Source organism: Nyctibius grandis, chromosome Z, assembly GCF_013368605.1.
Source record: "Nyctibius grandis isolate bNycGra1 chromosome Z, bNycGra1.pri, whole genome shotgun sequence".
Lineage (NCBI taxonomy): Eukaryota > Metazoa > Chordata > Aves > Nyctibiiformes > Nyctibiidae > Nyctibius > Nyctibius grandis.
In genome coordinates this window covers 66,782,068-66,800,538 of record NC_090695.1, presented here as the reverse complement: position 1 = coordinate 66,800,538, position 18,471 = coordinate 66,782,068, and the positions used below count along the sequence as shown (strand labels likewise).

At 35.5% G+C, this 18,471-nt stretch overlaps 1 protein-coding gene across 1 annotated transcript in view; it reads right to left on the bottom strand.

The window, feature by feature from the left end:
- CNTNAP4 (contactin associated protein family member 4) overlaps window positions 1-18,471 on the bottom strand; it is a 246,282-nt gene that overhangs the window by 9,929 nt on the left and 217,882 nt on the right. Inside the window, exons 17-22 of the mRNA XM_068422299.1 lie at window positions 15,989-16,207; window positions 11,453-11,692; window positions 9,713-9,937; window positions 9,493-9,576; window positions 8,160-8,293; window positions 7,054-7,141 (exon numbers count right to left, since the gene is read on the bottom strand). Of these exons, the coding sequence (XP_068278400.1) occupies window positions 7,054-7,141; window positions 8,160-8,293; window positions 9,493-9,576; window positions 9,713-9,937; window positions 11,453-11,692; window positions 15,989-16,207 (990 nt within the window). The remainder of the gene's footprint in view (window positions 1-7,053; window positions 7,142-8,159; window positions 8,294-9,492; window positions 9,577-9,712; window positions 9,938-11,452; window positions 11,693-15,988; window positions 16,208-18,471) is intronic.

Sequence of the window (18,471 nt, the reverse complement as noted above, 5' to 3'; positions counted from 1 at the left end):
AAGGACATCAGACTACTAGAGTGTGTCCAGAGGAGGGCAACCAAGATGGTGAAATGTCTCGAGGACAAGATTTAGGAGGAGTAGCTGAGGTCACTTGGTTCATTCAACTTGGAGAAGAGAAGGCTAAGGGGTGACCTCATCACAGCCTACAGCTTCCTGAAGGCGGGCAGTGGAGGGGGAGGTGCTGATCTCTTCTCTCTGTTGACCAGCGATAGGACACGTGGAAATGGAACGAAGCTGCATCAGAGGAAGTTCAGCTTGGACATTAGGAAAAGGTTCTTCACTGAGAGGGTGGTTGGTCACTGGAACAGGATCCCTAGGGAAGCGGTTACAGCACCAAGCTTGTCAGAGTTCAAGGAGCATCTGGATGACTCTTAGTCATATGGTTTATTTTTAAGTAGTCCTGCAAGGAGCAGGGAGTTGGACTCAGTGATCCTTATGGGTTCCTTCCAACTTGAGATATTATATAATTCTATGAATCTACTCAGTACAAAAAATTAATGGGCATTTGACTTTCACAGTTAAATTACCAGCTGAAGGTACTATAAATGTGCTTGGAATGGACTGCCGCAAAATCTCACATTTGTGCAGCAAGCCTGTGTTGGTATGAAAATTTTATTATGGCCACACTTTTTCCATTAAAATTGCTTATTACAGTTAAAATCTATGATATCTAAACACCCACTGATTTCGTTTGAATCATATATGTTTTTTTGTTTGTGGTTTTTTTTCCCTGTGGTTAATTTATGACCGCATAAATGCTACTACACTGTTACTTTTTTTTTAATATGCAGAAATACAACATTATTTTACTGTAGTTTAGTTATGCTTCTGATTGAAATGACCAGGAGGAGGTAAATTACTGAAAAACATCTTTAAATAATTATTTTTCTGATTGTTGTGCACAAAAGCTTACCCTTTAAAACCACTCTAAAACAGTGTAGGCCCCTTTTTCTTAACTTGTTATTTGTTCCAACAGTTTACGGCTGAAAAAAAATGCTACTAAAGAAAGCAATTTGATTAACAGGAAGTAATAGATTGTTCTGTCATTGAGGCTTGACTTTTTCTGCCTTTTCAACAATAAAAATCCAGCAATCAGGAGTCACAAGTGGGTGTTATTTGTGGAACTGTCATTTGTCACAATGCTGAAACTAAGTAGAAAAAGACCTTTAAAATAAAAAATTAGTAGGAAAATATTTTGCCAATAGAATTATTTCATCAAACTGAATTATATCCTTGAATATTGATTTTTTTTAAATACTGATATTTTGTCCAAGATTGCAAGGCTGTGGAAACTTTCTCTTTCCCCAAATAATTATCCTGAAAAGCTTCTGTATTGGAAGTAAGCCTTGACAAGCTTGGCTGACTCAATTGAAAATCTGATGAAAAAAATTTAAAAAAACCCTTTCATATAAATTTGCTGGAGTATAATTATATGCACTTTAAATTGTGGGAGCTGCATAAAAATGCATATTTTACACTAACAGACTTATAGTAAAGGCTTTTCTAAACCAAGTTTAAAAGTCTGAATTTTACTATTTTATTACTATATGAATTCCCAAATTCATGTAGTAGAAAAAGCTGCATAACAAGAAATGGACATTTTTAAAGCAACTATTATTTAACGTGTACTTCACTGCAGCACTTGTTTGGGAATACGCGTATGTTATTGTTTTAAAAGGCTGATTTTCAAATTAACAATTTGAACTATCACTTTATTTTTACATATTAGTGATGTACAGTGAGTGTTTTTCAATCCATCATTCCTTTATCAATAAAACTATAATAATTAGAGACTTAAGGAAGCTGTGCAATTATTAATTATTCTCAAACTTATTCCTTTAAAATCAAAACTAAATCATACAGTCTTATAATTATAGAGACAAATAAACCAATATACTAAAGGGCAATTTCACTACAAGTTGAATGGAATAATTTAAATACACAGAAATTCCATTGCAAATGTGGGTAGAAAATATTTTACTGGTTTAACTTAGGCCTTGTTATTAAGGGTCTAGTGAAAATTTGTTTTTTATTTATGAAATAACCAATTTTTATATTGTTGGACATGTCCATATTCAGCGGTATGTCTTCGTTTAAGTGAATTAGCTGAGCAACCTGGTCTAGCAGAAAGGTATCCCTGCCCATGGCAGATGGATGGGAACTAGAAGATCTTTAAGGTCCCTTACAACCCAAACCATTCTATGATTCCATGAAAATTACACATTCTCTTAAGCTGACTTTATGTATAAATCAGATGTAAGTAAAGTTTGTTGAAAATCCATCTTTATCTCAGTTGGCATGGAAAGGTTAACAACTGTCACTGCAGAAAAACGTTGCCCACAGATCCCCACCTTCACCCTGGGGAAGCCTAGGAAGCTTTGTGCTGGGAAGATGTGGTTTTACTCAGCAGAAGTAAATTACTTCCAGTGGTTTGCTGTAAAAAAAAATTTCTATAGTCTTCCTACAGTGTAAGGTGCTTTGAGAGAAAGTATCTTCTTAGGAGGAAAACAAAAACATAAGGAGCCCTTTGGCTTATATCCTGTGAACTCTGTGGCTGAGTGTGCTGCTCCTCTTTTCCCTCACCACTTAACCTTCATGTATTTTGCCGAGTCCCAACACAACTTAGGTCCCTGACTATTTTGTCACAGCATTGTTTAACATAAAATCAGAATTCTTTAAATTGGAAGGCTTATGTTCGCAGAAGTGAGGAAAAACAGTGATTTTTTTCCCCTGAGAATTCAAAACTATTTCAGCAGCTAACTCTCAGATTTGCTTTCAACAAAAAAACTAAGCTCCGTACAAATACAGAAGAGCTCAGACAAGTACTTCTCCAACTGAAGATAATTCTTAGAAAATCCATATCTTTCTGGCCTCCCTTAAAACTTATGGATTTTTCCTGAACAATATTTCAAAGCACAAGAAATACATGATTTCATATTTTGTTACTCCTTCTATTTAGACCTCTTCACTGAAGCAAACAGTCATTACGTTTTTCCACTGCCTTCACAAAGTCTCCTTCCATCTCTAGATATGACCTCACAGGAATCAGGACCCAAAGCAGTCAGATTTATAAAAGATACAGCAACTTTTCCATAGCAACTCTCCTATGAAAGGGAGAGAAGCATAACATATGTTTTCTTCGGGAGAGTTTCTGTAAACTGAGCAAAAGTGGTCTGAGTGCCCGCACAGGTCAATGTAACTCCATGCCTCACACTACTGTGATGATGCAAAACCATCATATAACTGAAGAAAATCCCACTTCTGAGCTTTTATAACAATGTAATTTCTTTGGTAAAGACAATGTTGATCCTTATCACAAGAGACTGCTATTCGCCTAAAAATGTGTATTTCATTACATTGCATCAAATACGTTTTTAAATAAATCAATGCAAGCTTTGATAGGGAATTTCATAACAAAGAGGACAAACCCTTTAATTCTTTACTGATCATTGTAATATTGTGCTTATGTGATTGTGACTGCAATAGGCTACTATATTTCAAAACATAAATTCCTGATTAAGTTTTTTCATTGATTTGTGGGATTATGAAATATTTAAAATAGTTTTCTTCTAGTAGTTTATAATTCAGCTAATATTGCTTTAAAGTTATGCTTAAACAATCATTCTCTTTCCCATTCTCTGTGCATGTCTACATACTAGTTCTTTTCTGGGACTGTATGTTCTATAAAGGATATCTACATTTCAAAAACAATATATACTTCTGTTTGTGTTAGAGGTCCTTAGGTATTTTTCCAGTAAGAAAACAGGTAAGCTACAATGAGGCTTTTCCAAACAATCACAACCAAACAATAATTAGCATTTTTTTTAAAGCCTATAAATACAAATTTCGTTATTTAACACATTTTAAGTTACTTATCATTTGGTTGCTATAATTATGAAAACAATTATCACTATATGCATTCTATTATATATTCTAACTTTTCTTCCACCTATTCTAGATAACACTCTCAGAATTGAAAACCACAGCCATCTATTTGATGAGCAAGGAATTGGCAGGATCACCTTATCCAAACAGTTGCATGCAACAGCTCAATGTCCAAATGGAGATTAGCAGCAAGTGGTGTCCCTCAGGGGCCCACACCGGGAGATACTGTTCAGTATCTTTATTAACAATGTAGACAGTGGAATTGAGTACATCCTCAGTGAGTTTGTGGATGACACTAAGCTGAGTGGTGCAGCTGTTTCACTAGAGGGAAGGGATGCCATCCAGAGGGACCTTGACAGGCTTGAGGCCAATGTGAAGCTCATGAAGTTCAACAAGGCCAAGTGCAAGGCCCTGCACCTGCATCAGGGCAATCTCTAATATCAGTACAGGCTGGGCAATGAATGGGTTGAGAGCAGCCCTGTAGAGAAGGACTTTGGGATACTGGTGGATGAAAAGATGGACTTGAGCAGGCAGTGTGTGCTTACAGCCCAGAAAGCCAGTTGTGTTCTGGGCTGCATAAAAAGAAGTGTGGCCAGCAGGTCAAGGGAGATGATTCTGCCCCTGTACTCCACCCTCGTGAGACCCCACCTGGAGTACTACATCCAGCCCTGGGGTTCCCAGCAAAAGATAGACATGAACCTGTTAGGGCAGGTCTAGGGAAGGGACACAAATATGGTCAGAGGGCTCAAACACCTCTCCTACAAAGAAAGGCTGAGAGAGTTGGGGTTGTTTAGCCTGGGGAAGAGAAGGCTCTGAGGAGAATTTATGGCAGCTTTTCAACATATAAAGGCAGTTTAAAAGAAAGATGGAGATAAATTTATTACATGGGTCTGTATGACAGGGCAAGGAGTAACAGTTTTAAACGGAAAGAGGGTAGATTCAGATTAGACATAAGGAAAATAACTTTTTTTTTATAATGAGGGTCGTCAGACACCGGAACAGGTTGCCCCAAGAAGTTGTGGATGCCTTGTCATTGAAAGTGTTCAAGGTCAGATCATATAGTGCTTTGACCAATCTGATCTAGTGAACGACGACCCTCCCATGGCACGAGGATTGGAACTAGATAATGTTTTAAGGTACCTTCCAACTCAAATTATTGTGTGATTCTATGATCTTATACATCAACGTATTAAATTAATTACTCTTGAAATATTACATTCAAATATCTCTCAATTAATCCCCTTGCATATCCACTTTTCTAAACAATTATAGGCCAGAAATTATTTTAATTATGCTTCTCTGTTGCAAAATTGAACTGAAGATTTCATGAGGTCCATTTTTCTAACCAAGAAGATTACATACAGGAGAGGGTACATATGGAACTGATTTTTGTGTGTATGTATGTGTGTGTGTATGCACACATGTGTGACAGAAAGAATTAAACTCTAATTTTTACTCAGAATTGAGTAGAAAACTAATTTAATACGCATTTTGTTCTGGATTTACTTTATTTGAATGTGGGTAGAGGTTAGACAGAAACTGGCGGAGACTTACTGCCTCCCATCCAGTGGCATGATGAACTATTTCACATAATGCTTTTCTTGTCAGCGCGATATTCTTTGGGAAAACATAACAGTATTTTCTACCGTCATAACCAGGACAGTATTTCTGGGTCTGTTACAATGGCAAAAACATTGATTTACCAAAGCTGTTATGTTATTCCCAAAGGTACTAGACAAAAAGTGGTAGATATATGGATCCTGAGGGGGCATCTCATGTATATAGTAATAAAATTCCTCTAAACTAAACCACATACGACTGAATATGAAGAAAACACTTCATTGAACTTCTGGTTTAGGGTAGGTGTTATATAAGACACATAAATGGTTCCTATAGGCCTAGGGGAGCAACATAAAGTAATATATCATCTATACAAAATTGAGATGAAAACTCAATTTCTTCTATGTTACATATAACAGTTTTCTGAATTTATTTCTACAAAAAGCCTTTGTTAACACTTTAGCTTATTTAAGACATTTTTAAAGAATGGGAAACCATCACTCCCTTGCAGGCAATTTACTGGCTAAATGTTCAAGCACCAAAGAGTTAAAGAGGGAGGCAGTTAATTTCCCAGATCTTGTTTTGGAACAAAGTTCATAATTTCTGTTAAAAATTGCTTTTGTTAATAATAAACAGAATTGCCTTCAGTAATGGTGGTAACTTGTGTGCCATATGAAATTATAAACATTTAAAATCTATAAACTTAGATACACTTAGCCCAAGATCATTTGTGGAATGGTGAAAATAATCAGTTTAACTACAAAATGTTTAAAGGGTCAGTGTAGCCTTAGTTACTATGTATCACAAACTATACCAACTCTGATTTCATACTGTTGTGACAAAAAGTGCTGTTAGAGAAAGAATGCACAAATGGACCTTTACTTGACATAGGAATGTAGCAACACATATTTTAAATTACTTTAGAGGAAAGAGAAATATCCTTTAACTTTTTACCAGCATCACATCTTCCTCTATCACTGAGTTTTCCCATTATGATGAGTAGTAAAATAATATCTTGAGAATTTTAGTTCAGGCTATTTTATTTTAACAAATATGAAAAATGGTAATTATAGACAGGCAAATTCCATTTTGATCATTACTACAGAGAAACAGATATCTTTTTATGAATCATCACTAGACAAATTATTTTGTCATAGCTTGTTTTTAAAAAGTAAGTCCGACAAAGTTTTTGCTTACATTAAACTTGTTCCTAACTGTTTACATCAAATTCTAATCACAGAAATTTTTTCAAATACGGTACATGAATAATAGTATTTTATGGTCTTTTTGTATGATTTTCATAGTGATTTATTTTTTCATGAGAATAAAAAAAAATGTGGCATTTCATAATGCTTGATTTCAAAATCAGAGAGAGAATTGTGAAATTATTTTTAATGGAACCCACTTGATCATTTTCCAGGAAGTACTTACCCGTGATTATATTTGTATTTCAACAAGACTGAAGTTTCTACCTTGATTGTGGCTCAGTGTCTAATTAAATCCAAGACAACAAATGTCTTTTAATGAGATTAGGGTTATTATTTTTTATGTGCCATGATGATACTTTGAACTATGTTTTAGAAAACGCTGTGATGTTCCACTTACCTAAAACCTTGCCAAGTGTAAGAGACTTGATCGCATTGAATTCTGTGCCTGAAGACAGAATAAACTTCATTCTTTCATTCTGGTTAACCTGCAGAATGGTGCAGTGAAGAACAAAGTAGAATAATGGAAGAAGTATTAGTCAAATTTTGCAAAAAAAGCAGATAAGATCAAGGTTAAAAATAAAATGGGCTGAGGGATGCATTTATTAGTTATAGCACAGGAACTAATCAGGAAACATGATCAGCTTTCTCAGATCACTCATTATAGCTGTGCTACTTCTTAAGCATCCCACTTCATAAGCCTTTATTTATCTTATTGAATTGGCTGATTCTTTCTTTTTCGTCTATAAGATGAATAAAATGGTAAACCTTCAAAAACACGAAAAAGGCTCTTTTCTTTTAAAAAGGCACTCAACATTTAGTTCATAAAGATCAAATATTATACTGTAAATGTACTGCCCCCCAGGGTACCTCTAGAACTACTTGCTTTCAAGCCTTGTACCAATCCATAATTAAGCAAACACAGCTCTAGCCTCAAAATACTAACATCCAGGTTTTTTAGATTTTAATTTAAAAAATTAAGATTTCTTTACATGCTAGTATCTACTATTAGTAAATCAAATATTTCTATTTTATCATCTAATTTCCACAAAAAATAACAAAAATATTTTCCTTAATAGTCACATTCCTTCAATATAAAAAGCTCCAAAGAAATTTAGACAAGAAGGCTTAAATTATTATTTTGATGGTAATATATTTGTACTGTAGTTTGATACATAATTTGAAACAAAATGTAAGACCCAAACCTGATAATAGCAGTCATACACATTTCACAAATTATGAAAATTCAGCCAAAAAACAATTAATTGATTTTTCATATAAAATGATGAGGAGGTATTGACCTTTTGAAATAGACAAGATGAACACAAAAGAGGTTGTCTAACATAGACTTCCACTGTGCACCATAAGTCTGCTAACCTTTGCTTTATTTACTTGAGATACTAAACCACAGTTTATTTGGGGACAATTGCCTTGTAACTCTTCATTTTGCTTTGGATATTCTGCTTTTTTATTATAATCCACTTTTTTTCTTCTAACTTGTCTTACCTCTACGAAGAGCATTTCCTCCTCTCTATTAATCTTCATGTGTTGCAGTTGTCCATCAGCCATGTTTTTAAAATTGATGCTGAAGACATCAGGATCTTGATGGTTATCTAGCTTGTACCTGATTTGTAAACTTCCTGAAGGGATAAATAGAGTAAATGGTATAATACAACACATACACAACAGTCAGTGTAGATCATATACAATACTTCCTGCTTCACAGGTGTATTTGAAGAGCAAACCAAATGTTTGATTTATTTGAGGAATTAACTACAAGAAATTGACATATGTGAGAAATGAAAGAAGGCAACAGGAAAAGTAACAGCAATGTTGGAAGTAGGATGTAGTGGCAAAGATAGATAGACATAAATTGTCACAAATGTGAATAGTGAGTTAAAATTTGTGCAGAAATTTTAGTAAGTACTTTTGCAATTCAGCTGAGAAAGACTTGGTCTGGCAGCTCGTATCAATGTGACTTATCAAATAGAACTCAGTACCTTACAAGTACTGTTCTTGAATAATACTTATGCTGTCTGGACCTGTAAACGTCCACCTTTTGACAATTCAGTAGGATGGAGTTAATAATTTCTAGCTCACTTTCCATTTCTTGTTGTTAACTCCCAGCATACCGTCTGTACGCATAAAATCACAGAAACTCTTTCACAGCAGAGTACGGAGGCAGCGTGGTTTCCTTATCAGATACTCCCTACCAGTTGTAGATGGACTACAACTTTCTACTCATCCTTTGGAAAGCAAGGCCCAGGCCAGACCCAGGCCAGTCATGAGTAAAAAGTGTTCCACCTTACATGATGGGAAGGATACTACAGTTAGTTGTTCTATAACCAAATCTGCATCTGGGAAAGCACAGAACCTTCTTTGAACACAGAACCACTGTGACTGCAAAGAGTCTTTGAGAAACCCAAAGATTCAACCCGGTCTGTGGGGTTTTTTAATTAAAAAAAAAATTAAAAAATGCATTTATCTAGAGGTACAAGAAAGAATGAAAAAGGAGGATCCAACTAACATTTAATGTTCATATTAAACAGAAATATCAATTATAGTTTGTGTATTTTTCACAGGTATTTATGTGTATTTTCATAGGTATATAAGCAGCTTATGAAATTAGTTGAATGAAAGGACCTCTGATTAATTTGGAAAGTGAATAATACACTTTCAAAAAGTAGTTTATTTCATTATTTATCATAAGGATGTCTATTAATATGCTGCGTGAGCAGCAGACAATCAGATACCTTTTGAGCTTTATTTCAAACCTTTAAAAAAATGTAATTTAAAATATTTTACTGAATTTCTAAAGGATTTCGACAAATATTTTTGCCAACATGATAATAAAAAACAGCAGTAAAAGTTGAAATTACAGTAGGAGGAATGTTTTTCATATGGAAAGCATTGTTTGGTGCAGCTGAAATAAAATATACCATTTAAAGCAACAATAGGTCAACACTTAGTTTGTGATTCAGGTCTGGGAATCAGAGTGAATCTGTGTTGGCAGCTATGACGTTCATTAGTGTTTCCAGATGGCCTATCTGAACACTCACCGTTTCTGGTGAGAATGACCGAGAGATATTCCTTGTAGAAGGAGCTGACATAAAGCAGTAAGCTTGGTGTCCGTGTTGTTCGGAAGGCAAATGTAATTTCTTCCCTGTTCAGTGTCATGTCAGCATAGAAAGAAGAAGCATGAGAACTGGAATTTTTAGCTAAGGTGTAGTATTCTTGAAAATTGTATGTCACAGAAGTGCCAGTCCCAAAATAGGCAGAGATCTCTGAAACAAAAAGAAATTTGGGTTTTAAATGTAATGCAAAACAAAACTAAAGCTCTTTTTTTTTTTTCCTGCCACAGGACACAATAAAATGTATTCTCAATCATTGTGATAAACCTGAAAAGGAAATATAAATGGAAATAATATTTAGAACTATGGGGAAAAGTAAGACCTAATCTAGGCTGGAGCAAAAACACAGTTAGATATGTGTCTTAAATATCTGTTGTGTGAAGAAGTGTTTTATCTGGTTTTGAACATGCTCTGCTTTTTTACGGTTTATCCATGTTCTCAAGCCCAGTATGCTCTGTCTTGTAAAGTATATTGCTCCTACAGTATAATGGGTGCAGCAGTTTCAATCCTAACATATTGATTAAACTTGGCCACTCCTGAAACACATATGTGGGAAAAGAGACTGGTCAGGTGGGAGAAAGAAAAGGAGAATACAAAACGGGTTATGGTGTATGTATCAATGAATCACTTATAGAGGGCTTCTGTATCTCTATGATATCTCACAGTCATTTTCTACTAAAAGTAACTGTCTTAGACTATGCTGTTTTCACACACAACCTCCACACTTGAGAAAAATGTCTGGAAATTTCTGTAACCTGGCTCAGTATCTTTGACAGAAAGTGAATGGAAGTTATTGTTATAGGCCTTCCCACACTTACAGCAACAGAAGCCACTCTGTCCCTGAAGAATAATAAATATGCAGTCTCTTCTGCTGTTTGCAGTGGAGGAGGAAAGTATCATTCCTCACTCAGTGGCATTAACTCCACAGCAATGGCACTGAAGGACTTCACACAAGTCCTTCATTTTTGTGGTGTCAGTGGTGGCTGGACAGATATAGTGCTCACTAATTTAGAGGCACATGGGGTTACGGCATTCGAGCCAATAAATATTTTCCAGAATGCATTTAATACATGGAGGATGCAAATCATTTTTAGCAGATCATAATTATATGCAAATATGAAAAGTTCCAGATAAAGTTCCATTCCTAAAATTGAAACTTGACATATTGTGATCACCTACCAGTATGACAACATCACCAAAGAACTCCTTTAAAATGGCTGAAAAATGGACTCAGTCCTGCTTATGATGATCTCACTTTCCTCTTACAGTAAAAGGAAGTTTAAGGTTCTTCTGCTACTTGGTTTGGTTTCCAAATTTAGTCTTAGTTTTGAGATTAGACTTGAAAGACAGAAATCTTTATTCATAAAGATATGGTTCCTAGCTTTAGTATAATATAAAAGAATAAACGGAGTTGCATAGCATTAAAGATGATGCTCCTCCCAGCTAAAGTGGTTCCTGCTTAAAACAGTGTATGTTGAACATATCTCTGGAAGACAGTGTTTAATAAAACTTACACCTACGCAACAAATTCAGCTGAATGTTTCTCTATATTAAGTAAAACATAAATATTTTGCAAGAGTTTCATATATCTTTAAATAGCTGTGAAGATCTTGTTCCGACTGTATGGTCCTGTTTTCAATAACTGATAAAGCTAAAAGACATGCTTGCCTTTCTTACAGAATGGCCCAACATAAGCAGAGAAAGTGCAGTCACAGGAGAACCCACTGTATTTCTCTTTACATTTTCCACCATTGTGGCACAGGTTACCATAGCTGCTACAATGTCCAGGACAGCCTGGTTCAACTCCTGGCGTTATCTTTGCTCTCTCTTCCAGGTCAAGGGCCATTCCATTCAACCGTAACGAACGAATGCATCCCAAAAATCCTTTTTGCCTGGATGCTGTCCCACCTGAAATAAATTCATATGAGCTTTTAAAAATTTAAAAGCCTTAATGCGTAAAAACATCTCTGTGTTTTACAGGCCCTGAAGAGGCTATCATGAATTTCCAAGATACAAGCCTATGCATGTGAAAGTATTTATAAATAGCTTTAAAAGCATATCTGATTTTTTTTTTTTGTCAAATAATTACAGTGAATCCTTGAAGCTTTTAATGGGAAACAAGGATTTGCACAGTAAGATACCAAGCAATGATGTGTAGTTCTATTAAGTCACAAAGGAATAAAATGCAGAAATTAGGGTGTTTTTTTTTCCTTTTTTAAAAAAAGAAAAAGGGAAAGGAGAGGAGAGGAGAAGAGAAGAGAAGAGAAGAGAAGAGAAGAGAAGAGAAGAGAAGAGAAGAGAAGAGAAGAGAAAAAAGAAAAAACCAAGAAAGAATACAGAAAAAAATAAAAAAGGAAAAAAGTAAAAAGAGGATGGGAGAGTGATGAGCTGTACAGTTTTACTCTTTCAAGATCCTACTGACTGATCAACTGATCTGTGTGTCTTCCCATCTGTCAGTCTGACGACATGGCTCCTGATGCCCCACAGTTGGTGTCTGGCCTGAGATACTTTGTGCCATACTGGAAGCTCTATCCATTCTTCAGTAATAAGAAGGTTTATCCCCCTCATGACAGAGGAATACCAATCAGGATATACCTCACTACTAAACACGTGATAAAGATACAGGGCAATCCTAAGGCTGACAACAATTGTTGCTTCATTTGCTTTCACCTTTGTTTATTTTTAGCACACTTCCTGACAGCTAGCATTTTATTCATCCTGATTGCTTAGCAAGGCATGCAATCTACATACCATCTCTCTTGTCCATTGTTTCACAACTTACTCTGATGTTTTCTGTCATTTGTTCTCTTTTAAGAAGTAAAAGAAGAAAATATTCTACAATATGTAAGATTACCACTTATAATTCTTATGCATTTTCAATTAACATTTGGTTACATATTTCAATGTGTTCATCCATTTTCATCCTTTTTTATTTCAAAGTTTGTAAAATTCTTGGTGTTGCATAGAAAATCTTGTACAGATATAATGGCACAAAGTCACCTAACAGTATGAAGATTTTATGTAATCTCTGCTAAAATGAGCATTTTGATGGCAGCTTTAGGCTTTAGTTCTTCTGGCTTCTTTGAAAAACCAGATAATATATGTCTAAGAAATAAAGAAAGTGTGTTTGAGCCTGAAGAAATCACAGTTTCTTATGTATTAGTAACTGATTGATGGGTAACTACGGCAGGTACTAGGCATACGAGATGACATTTAAGTAAAGAATCCATCTGCTAATATCATTCTTAGGACACTGTATGTTTCTTTTTTCTCTAGATCCTTTCTTTAGCTTCAGCAGACAAGCCTGAGTCTGTACCAGTGGACTGTCAGTGGAAGTAGTCAAACAGTAAGTCTCATTACTCCCTCCGCTGAAGAAAATTATATTCAATTGAAGAGGTGAAAATGTCTTATAAATAGTTGGGAGTTATAAAAAGTAGCATTATCCAAAAAATTGTTTTAACTCAAAACCAAAGGAAACTATGCACTGTATTGATCCACACAACAGTATTGCAGTTGCAGAAACAGATTACCCAAAAAAAACCTTGCTGCAGTCATAGCAAACACTCACAAGTTATATTCAGGAAATACATGACACAGATTATTCAAATGAATCCCTACCGTTTGTCATGTCTCACTTCAAAAATAGTGTTTTTAGCAAATAGAATTAAAAAAATGCCATTTTCATCAGTTATGCTCCAAATTATTTCAAAATAATTGTACAAATTTATAAGGGATTTCAAGGCACACAGTACTATAGTGAGTATTGTTTCATTTTATTCTCAGGATCTTCAAGAATTTTCAGTGAGGAACAAAGTCCACAACACCAGAAGCAAAACAATAGAATCACTCTTCTAATATTATTAATCACCTGAAGAATACCTGAAGAAAACAACTGGACAGCTTGCTTGTAGATAAGTCAAAACAGTTTTTAAATTGTCACTTCCATACAGGAGATGAATGTATATAAATTTACTAGAATTTGTCAAATTATTTGACAAAAAAATCACTCTATTCAATGGCCAATTACTTCATAGCATATTGCCAGAAATTTCAACTGTCAATGCAGGTTGGTAGAGTATTAAATTGTTTGGGAGAAGTGACCTTATTGCAGTCTACAACTACCTGAAGGGAGGTTGTAGTGAAGTGGGAGTCGGCCTCTTCTCCCGGGCAGCTAGTGATAGGACAAGAGGACATAGCCTCAAGCTTCGCCAGGGGAGCTTCAGGTTGGACATTAGGAAGAATTTCTTTTCAGAAAGGGTTATTAGACATTGGAATGGGCTGCCCAGGGAGGTGGTGGAGTCACCATCTCTGGATGTGTTTAAGAAAAGACTGGACATGGCACTTAGTGCCATGGTCTAGTTGACATGGTGGTGTCAGGGCAGCGGTTGGACTCGATGATCCCAGAGGTCTCTTCCAACCTGATTGATTCTGTGATTCTGTGATTCTGTCAGAAGAACTAGAGATCAATTAATTGCCAAAATCATTAGAAAACTGTTTAGAGTTGATATTATTATAAACACCCATAGAATTAGACAGCTTCTTAGTCTTGCTTCACAGATGAGACCTTGCAAATTCAAACTGATCTAATTTTAACTGTTCATATATTAGCTGTTATATGGTAAGTCAAGCCAAAGGATAGCAATGTAATTTATTGTAGTATAGTAAACATAAATCTCCTAGTCCTCCCATTAATAGTTCTAGTCCATTACTATGAATATAAACTAATTTTAAGACTTCTCCCAACTCCACTATAGCTAATATCTTGGATATCTTCTTTGTTATAGAATCCTACCCCATGCTTTTAATCAAAATATAAATTTTTTCAATATTTGGTCCAGTATCCATCTTCTGCCCTTGATGCCTTTTGAGGCACAAGGCAGTCAGAATTCTGATCCCAGCATGCAAGGGTTACCTCTCCATTTAAATTTTTCCTAAGGATTCTCAGTTTCTGTAGCTACACTTTCATAACACTATTCTCCTTGGCTGCACTCTTCCTCAACACACAATAAATAAAACATATATTCATTTAGTATGGTGTCTCACAGCAGATCTAGATAAAGATCTGTTCAAAACTAGGGCAGACTTTACATACTCTTATATTGCATACCGTACATGCACACCAGAAACTTATAAACTCATAATATGGTAACATTATGGTAAGAATACTACCATGCACATAACACATAACTCTGCATAGCTCTATATAATAGTTAAATAAACATTAATTAATTTCTTGTTATTCCATTAGCGTTTCCAGTGTTTTATCTAAATACATTGATGTCACATTTGCTGAAGTACAAAGGCAGAAACATTCAGGTAAGCTTCTTCCTTTGAATCACAGAATCACAGAATCACAGAATGTTAGGGATTGGAAGGGACCTCGAAAGATCATCTAGTCCAATCCCCCTGCCACAGCAGGATTGCCTAGACCATATCACACAGGAACGCGTCCAGGCGGGTTTTGAATGTCTCCAGAGAAGGAGACTCCACAACCTCTCTGGGCAGCCCGTTCCAGTGTTCGGAAGCCTTCAGTTTAGACAGAACCAACCATAGGTCTGAATTTTTCCTAGTTGTGTGAAATCAAAGAATAGTCCCTTTCTCTTCTTTCCAATTCTAAGTAAATACAGACTGATTATTTCATTGACTGTGTTAGCAAAGGGCAAAGGAGGAGATCACAGAATCATAGAAACACAGAATGGTTTGGGTTGGAAAGGACTTTTGAAGATCATCTAGTCCAACCGCCTTGCCATGGGCAGGGACGTCTTTCATTAGATATGGTTGCTCAAAGCCCTGTCCAACCTGACCGCAACCACTTCCAATGATGGGGCATGCCTGAGAAGTTGTGGATGAAGAAAGACAACAAAATTTCCTTGAAATCACAGAAGTAACACACATTCCTTCAGCAGATGACGTCCTCTCAAAAAATGACGCAAATGAAGATCCTTTAGTTGTTCTTAAACCCTCAAAAGACGAAAAGTGTGGTTGAAAGCCTGTCCAGTAGTAACTGTAGTCTAAGGCACTGAATTTATAACCTCATAATACAGCTACATCTCCATGAATTTTTCACAAAGGCTCTCATCTCAGCATACAAACCGTTTTCAAAACACCCGGTTGCCATCTTTTTTTCTTCCTTTTTTTTTTTCTTTTTCCTTTTCATATTTTCATGATGATAACTAGGAAAGATTCTGTTAAATGAGTGCCTACCTACAAAAAGCTGGCTGTTGAGCTGCAACCGAATATGCCCATCAGGTGGAGCAGTGTGAGACCTTTGAGGAAGCTGATCTATTTGTAAGGAAGCCTCTTTGATGTTTCGTTCAGCCTTCACATAATGCCACTGGTTGTCATTTAAGGAAGTGAGTGATTGTACTGTAACTTCGTTAGGTCCATTTCCAACATCAAACGAAAAAATCACTTCAGAAGGAGCTAGAAAGACGACAGTAATAAAGGTAATTTAAATTATTTCATAGTTAATTGGTTCACAAAATCATTAAGTGGCAGAACAAGTTACCTTAAGGTCTAGCCTACTATTTCATGGGGTAAGACTGATTGTTTTAGGGGAGAAGTTTACTTCAGCAGGCCTATCCTCAAAGTTCTTCACACTCACTGACAGTGAGAACAATGATTTGTCAACAGCATGGAAATCAAACAGTGGACCCCTAGAGAGTATAGTAGTCAAGAAACAGTGAAATGTGAGAGCTCAATTATTTTTCAGTTTGGATAAAAAGCATCTCTTGCTTATATGTTAATTGATTACCTTTGTTAACTATTTTTAAATTATTACCGCTATAATCCAATCAGTATCTTCTACTGTTTATTTGCTTTTGTTATTTATTCACACAATCTCTGCAAATATCAGAGGGCAAATTTTGATGTGGTTTATAAGACTGTGTATACGGTGAATTAAATTGAGTCATTCCCTTAGCAACTTTCATGTTACATGGTTTTAAGGTTTGCTTAGAAAATCATAACTAAATCTTCGCAGGTCAAAACAATAAGATGGGGAATATGCCAGAAACTGAAGATCCAAAATTTAAGATTTTTCTCTCTGAAACTGTTTCTTTCACATATTCAGGGACAACAATGTATGAAAATTAATAATCCCTCAACAAGGGATTACCAGTATTTTTAATTATTAAGGATTTGATTAAAGGAGTAGAAGTCTGAGATGGTTCCGTGAATCCAACAGAAAGGTTCCCATTTATGTCATTGGACTCTGAGAGAAAAGCAAAAAAGTTAGAGGTAGTCAAGGGAAGTAAATCAGCTTCAAACAGCATTTTCATACATTAATTTACTGAATTTAAAAAAATATATTTCAATTAAATATTTTTATTTTCTTTTCACTTTTTAAAGATACATTAGATATTTTATAACATTTAGATCCACTTTGGCCAACCTTTAGACTGAGTAATGCCACATGCTTGCAATCCCTTAACCTCAAGTCTGCTTTTTGTAAACTATTTTTCTATAACGGTTGAAACTGAGAGAGAAAAATAAAAGGAAAAATACAGAGTATTCGACTTTCCAAAGAAAATAAGGCATAATGTGCAGTGATTTTTTAAACAGAATGCCTTTTATAATAAATGATCTCTTCTGCTTAAAAATCAACAGTTTTATACAATAATAAGACAAAACTGATGTCTAAAAGCTGTTCCTCAGTAAAATGAATTTTAGGATAAATTTGTTTCACTTAGATAAAGTTGAGACCTCGGTCTCCCCTTACTGAGGGGTGAAAGAAAAGAAAAAAACAACCACACAGTAAGAGAACAAAAGCAACAGAAACTCTGTGTCATCAGGTAAAGAGAATTTCTGCTGAATGTTACCTTCTGTAAGGAGATCTTTGTAATCCTCTGGATACTGTTGGAGTGAAGCCTGAAAACACAAATTCTGCTTTGAACTCACTGAATGTGCCTATTAAATAGCATATCAGAATGACAGATCTGATAAATAATGTTACTGTTTAGATTTTAAAGGCAAGAAAACACATAGTAAAGATTTTGAAATATTGCCTGAAATAGTGAATTATGTTAGTACCACTAAAAAAGTGATATAAACTTGAAAAAAGGGAACCAGTCCCAGAAGTTCCAGAGGTGGAGGCCCAGATGACCACATGGTCATCAGTTGAAGTGTCTGAAGACTGACCAGAATATGTCAGAAAAAGGGAAAAATGTAATCAGTTAACATTCTGTAATATTTTAAATAATTCTAATTAAAATAATCATATTTAAAATAATTATAAGCACAATGGTCAAACCACATATGGAAGGTACGCCACAGGACGTGGAGAGAGGCTGACTGAGTTCTAAAATTTGTTCTCTTGTGACAAAAGACCAAGGCAAAGAGTGCTTTGGTTATTTCCTGGGCAGTAAGGCAGGGTGCATCTAGGACCTCTGTCCTGGTGCAAAAATACGTTGTGGGCCCTACCTACCTTGGTGTTACTCAAAAATTTTCCAAAGATTGCAGGGACTCTTGTCGCCCTAATGAATTCAAACACAGGCAGAGCACAGCTATAGATTGGCAAAGTGGAGCAGAAGATGCAGTTGATGGTAATCATGGAGAGTGGTCAGCGGCTAGATGTGGTTAAAATGACTAACTGAAAGCATAGTCATCAAGAACCATTCAGAGTATAAAGGCTGAGCATCACACGCAGAAGCAGAAAGTGATTACCAAGTAATATGCTACAGAATACA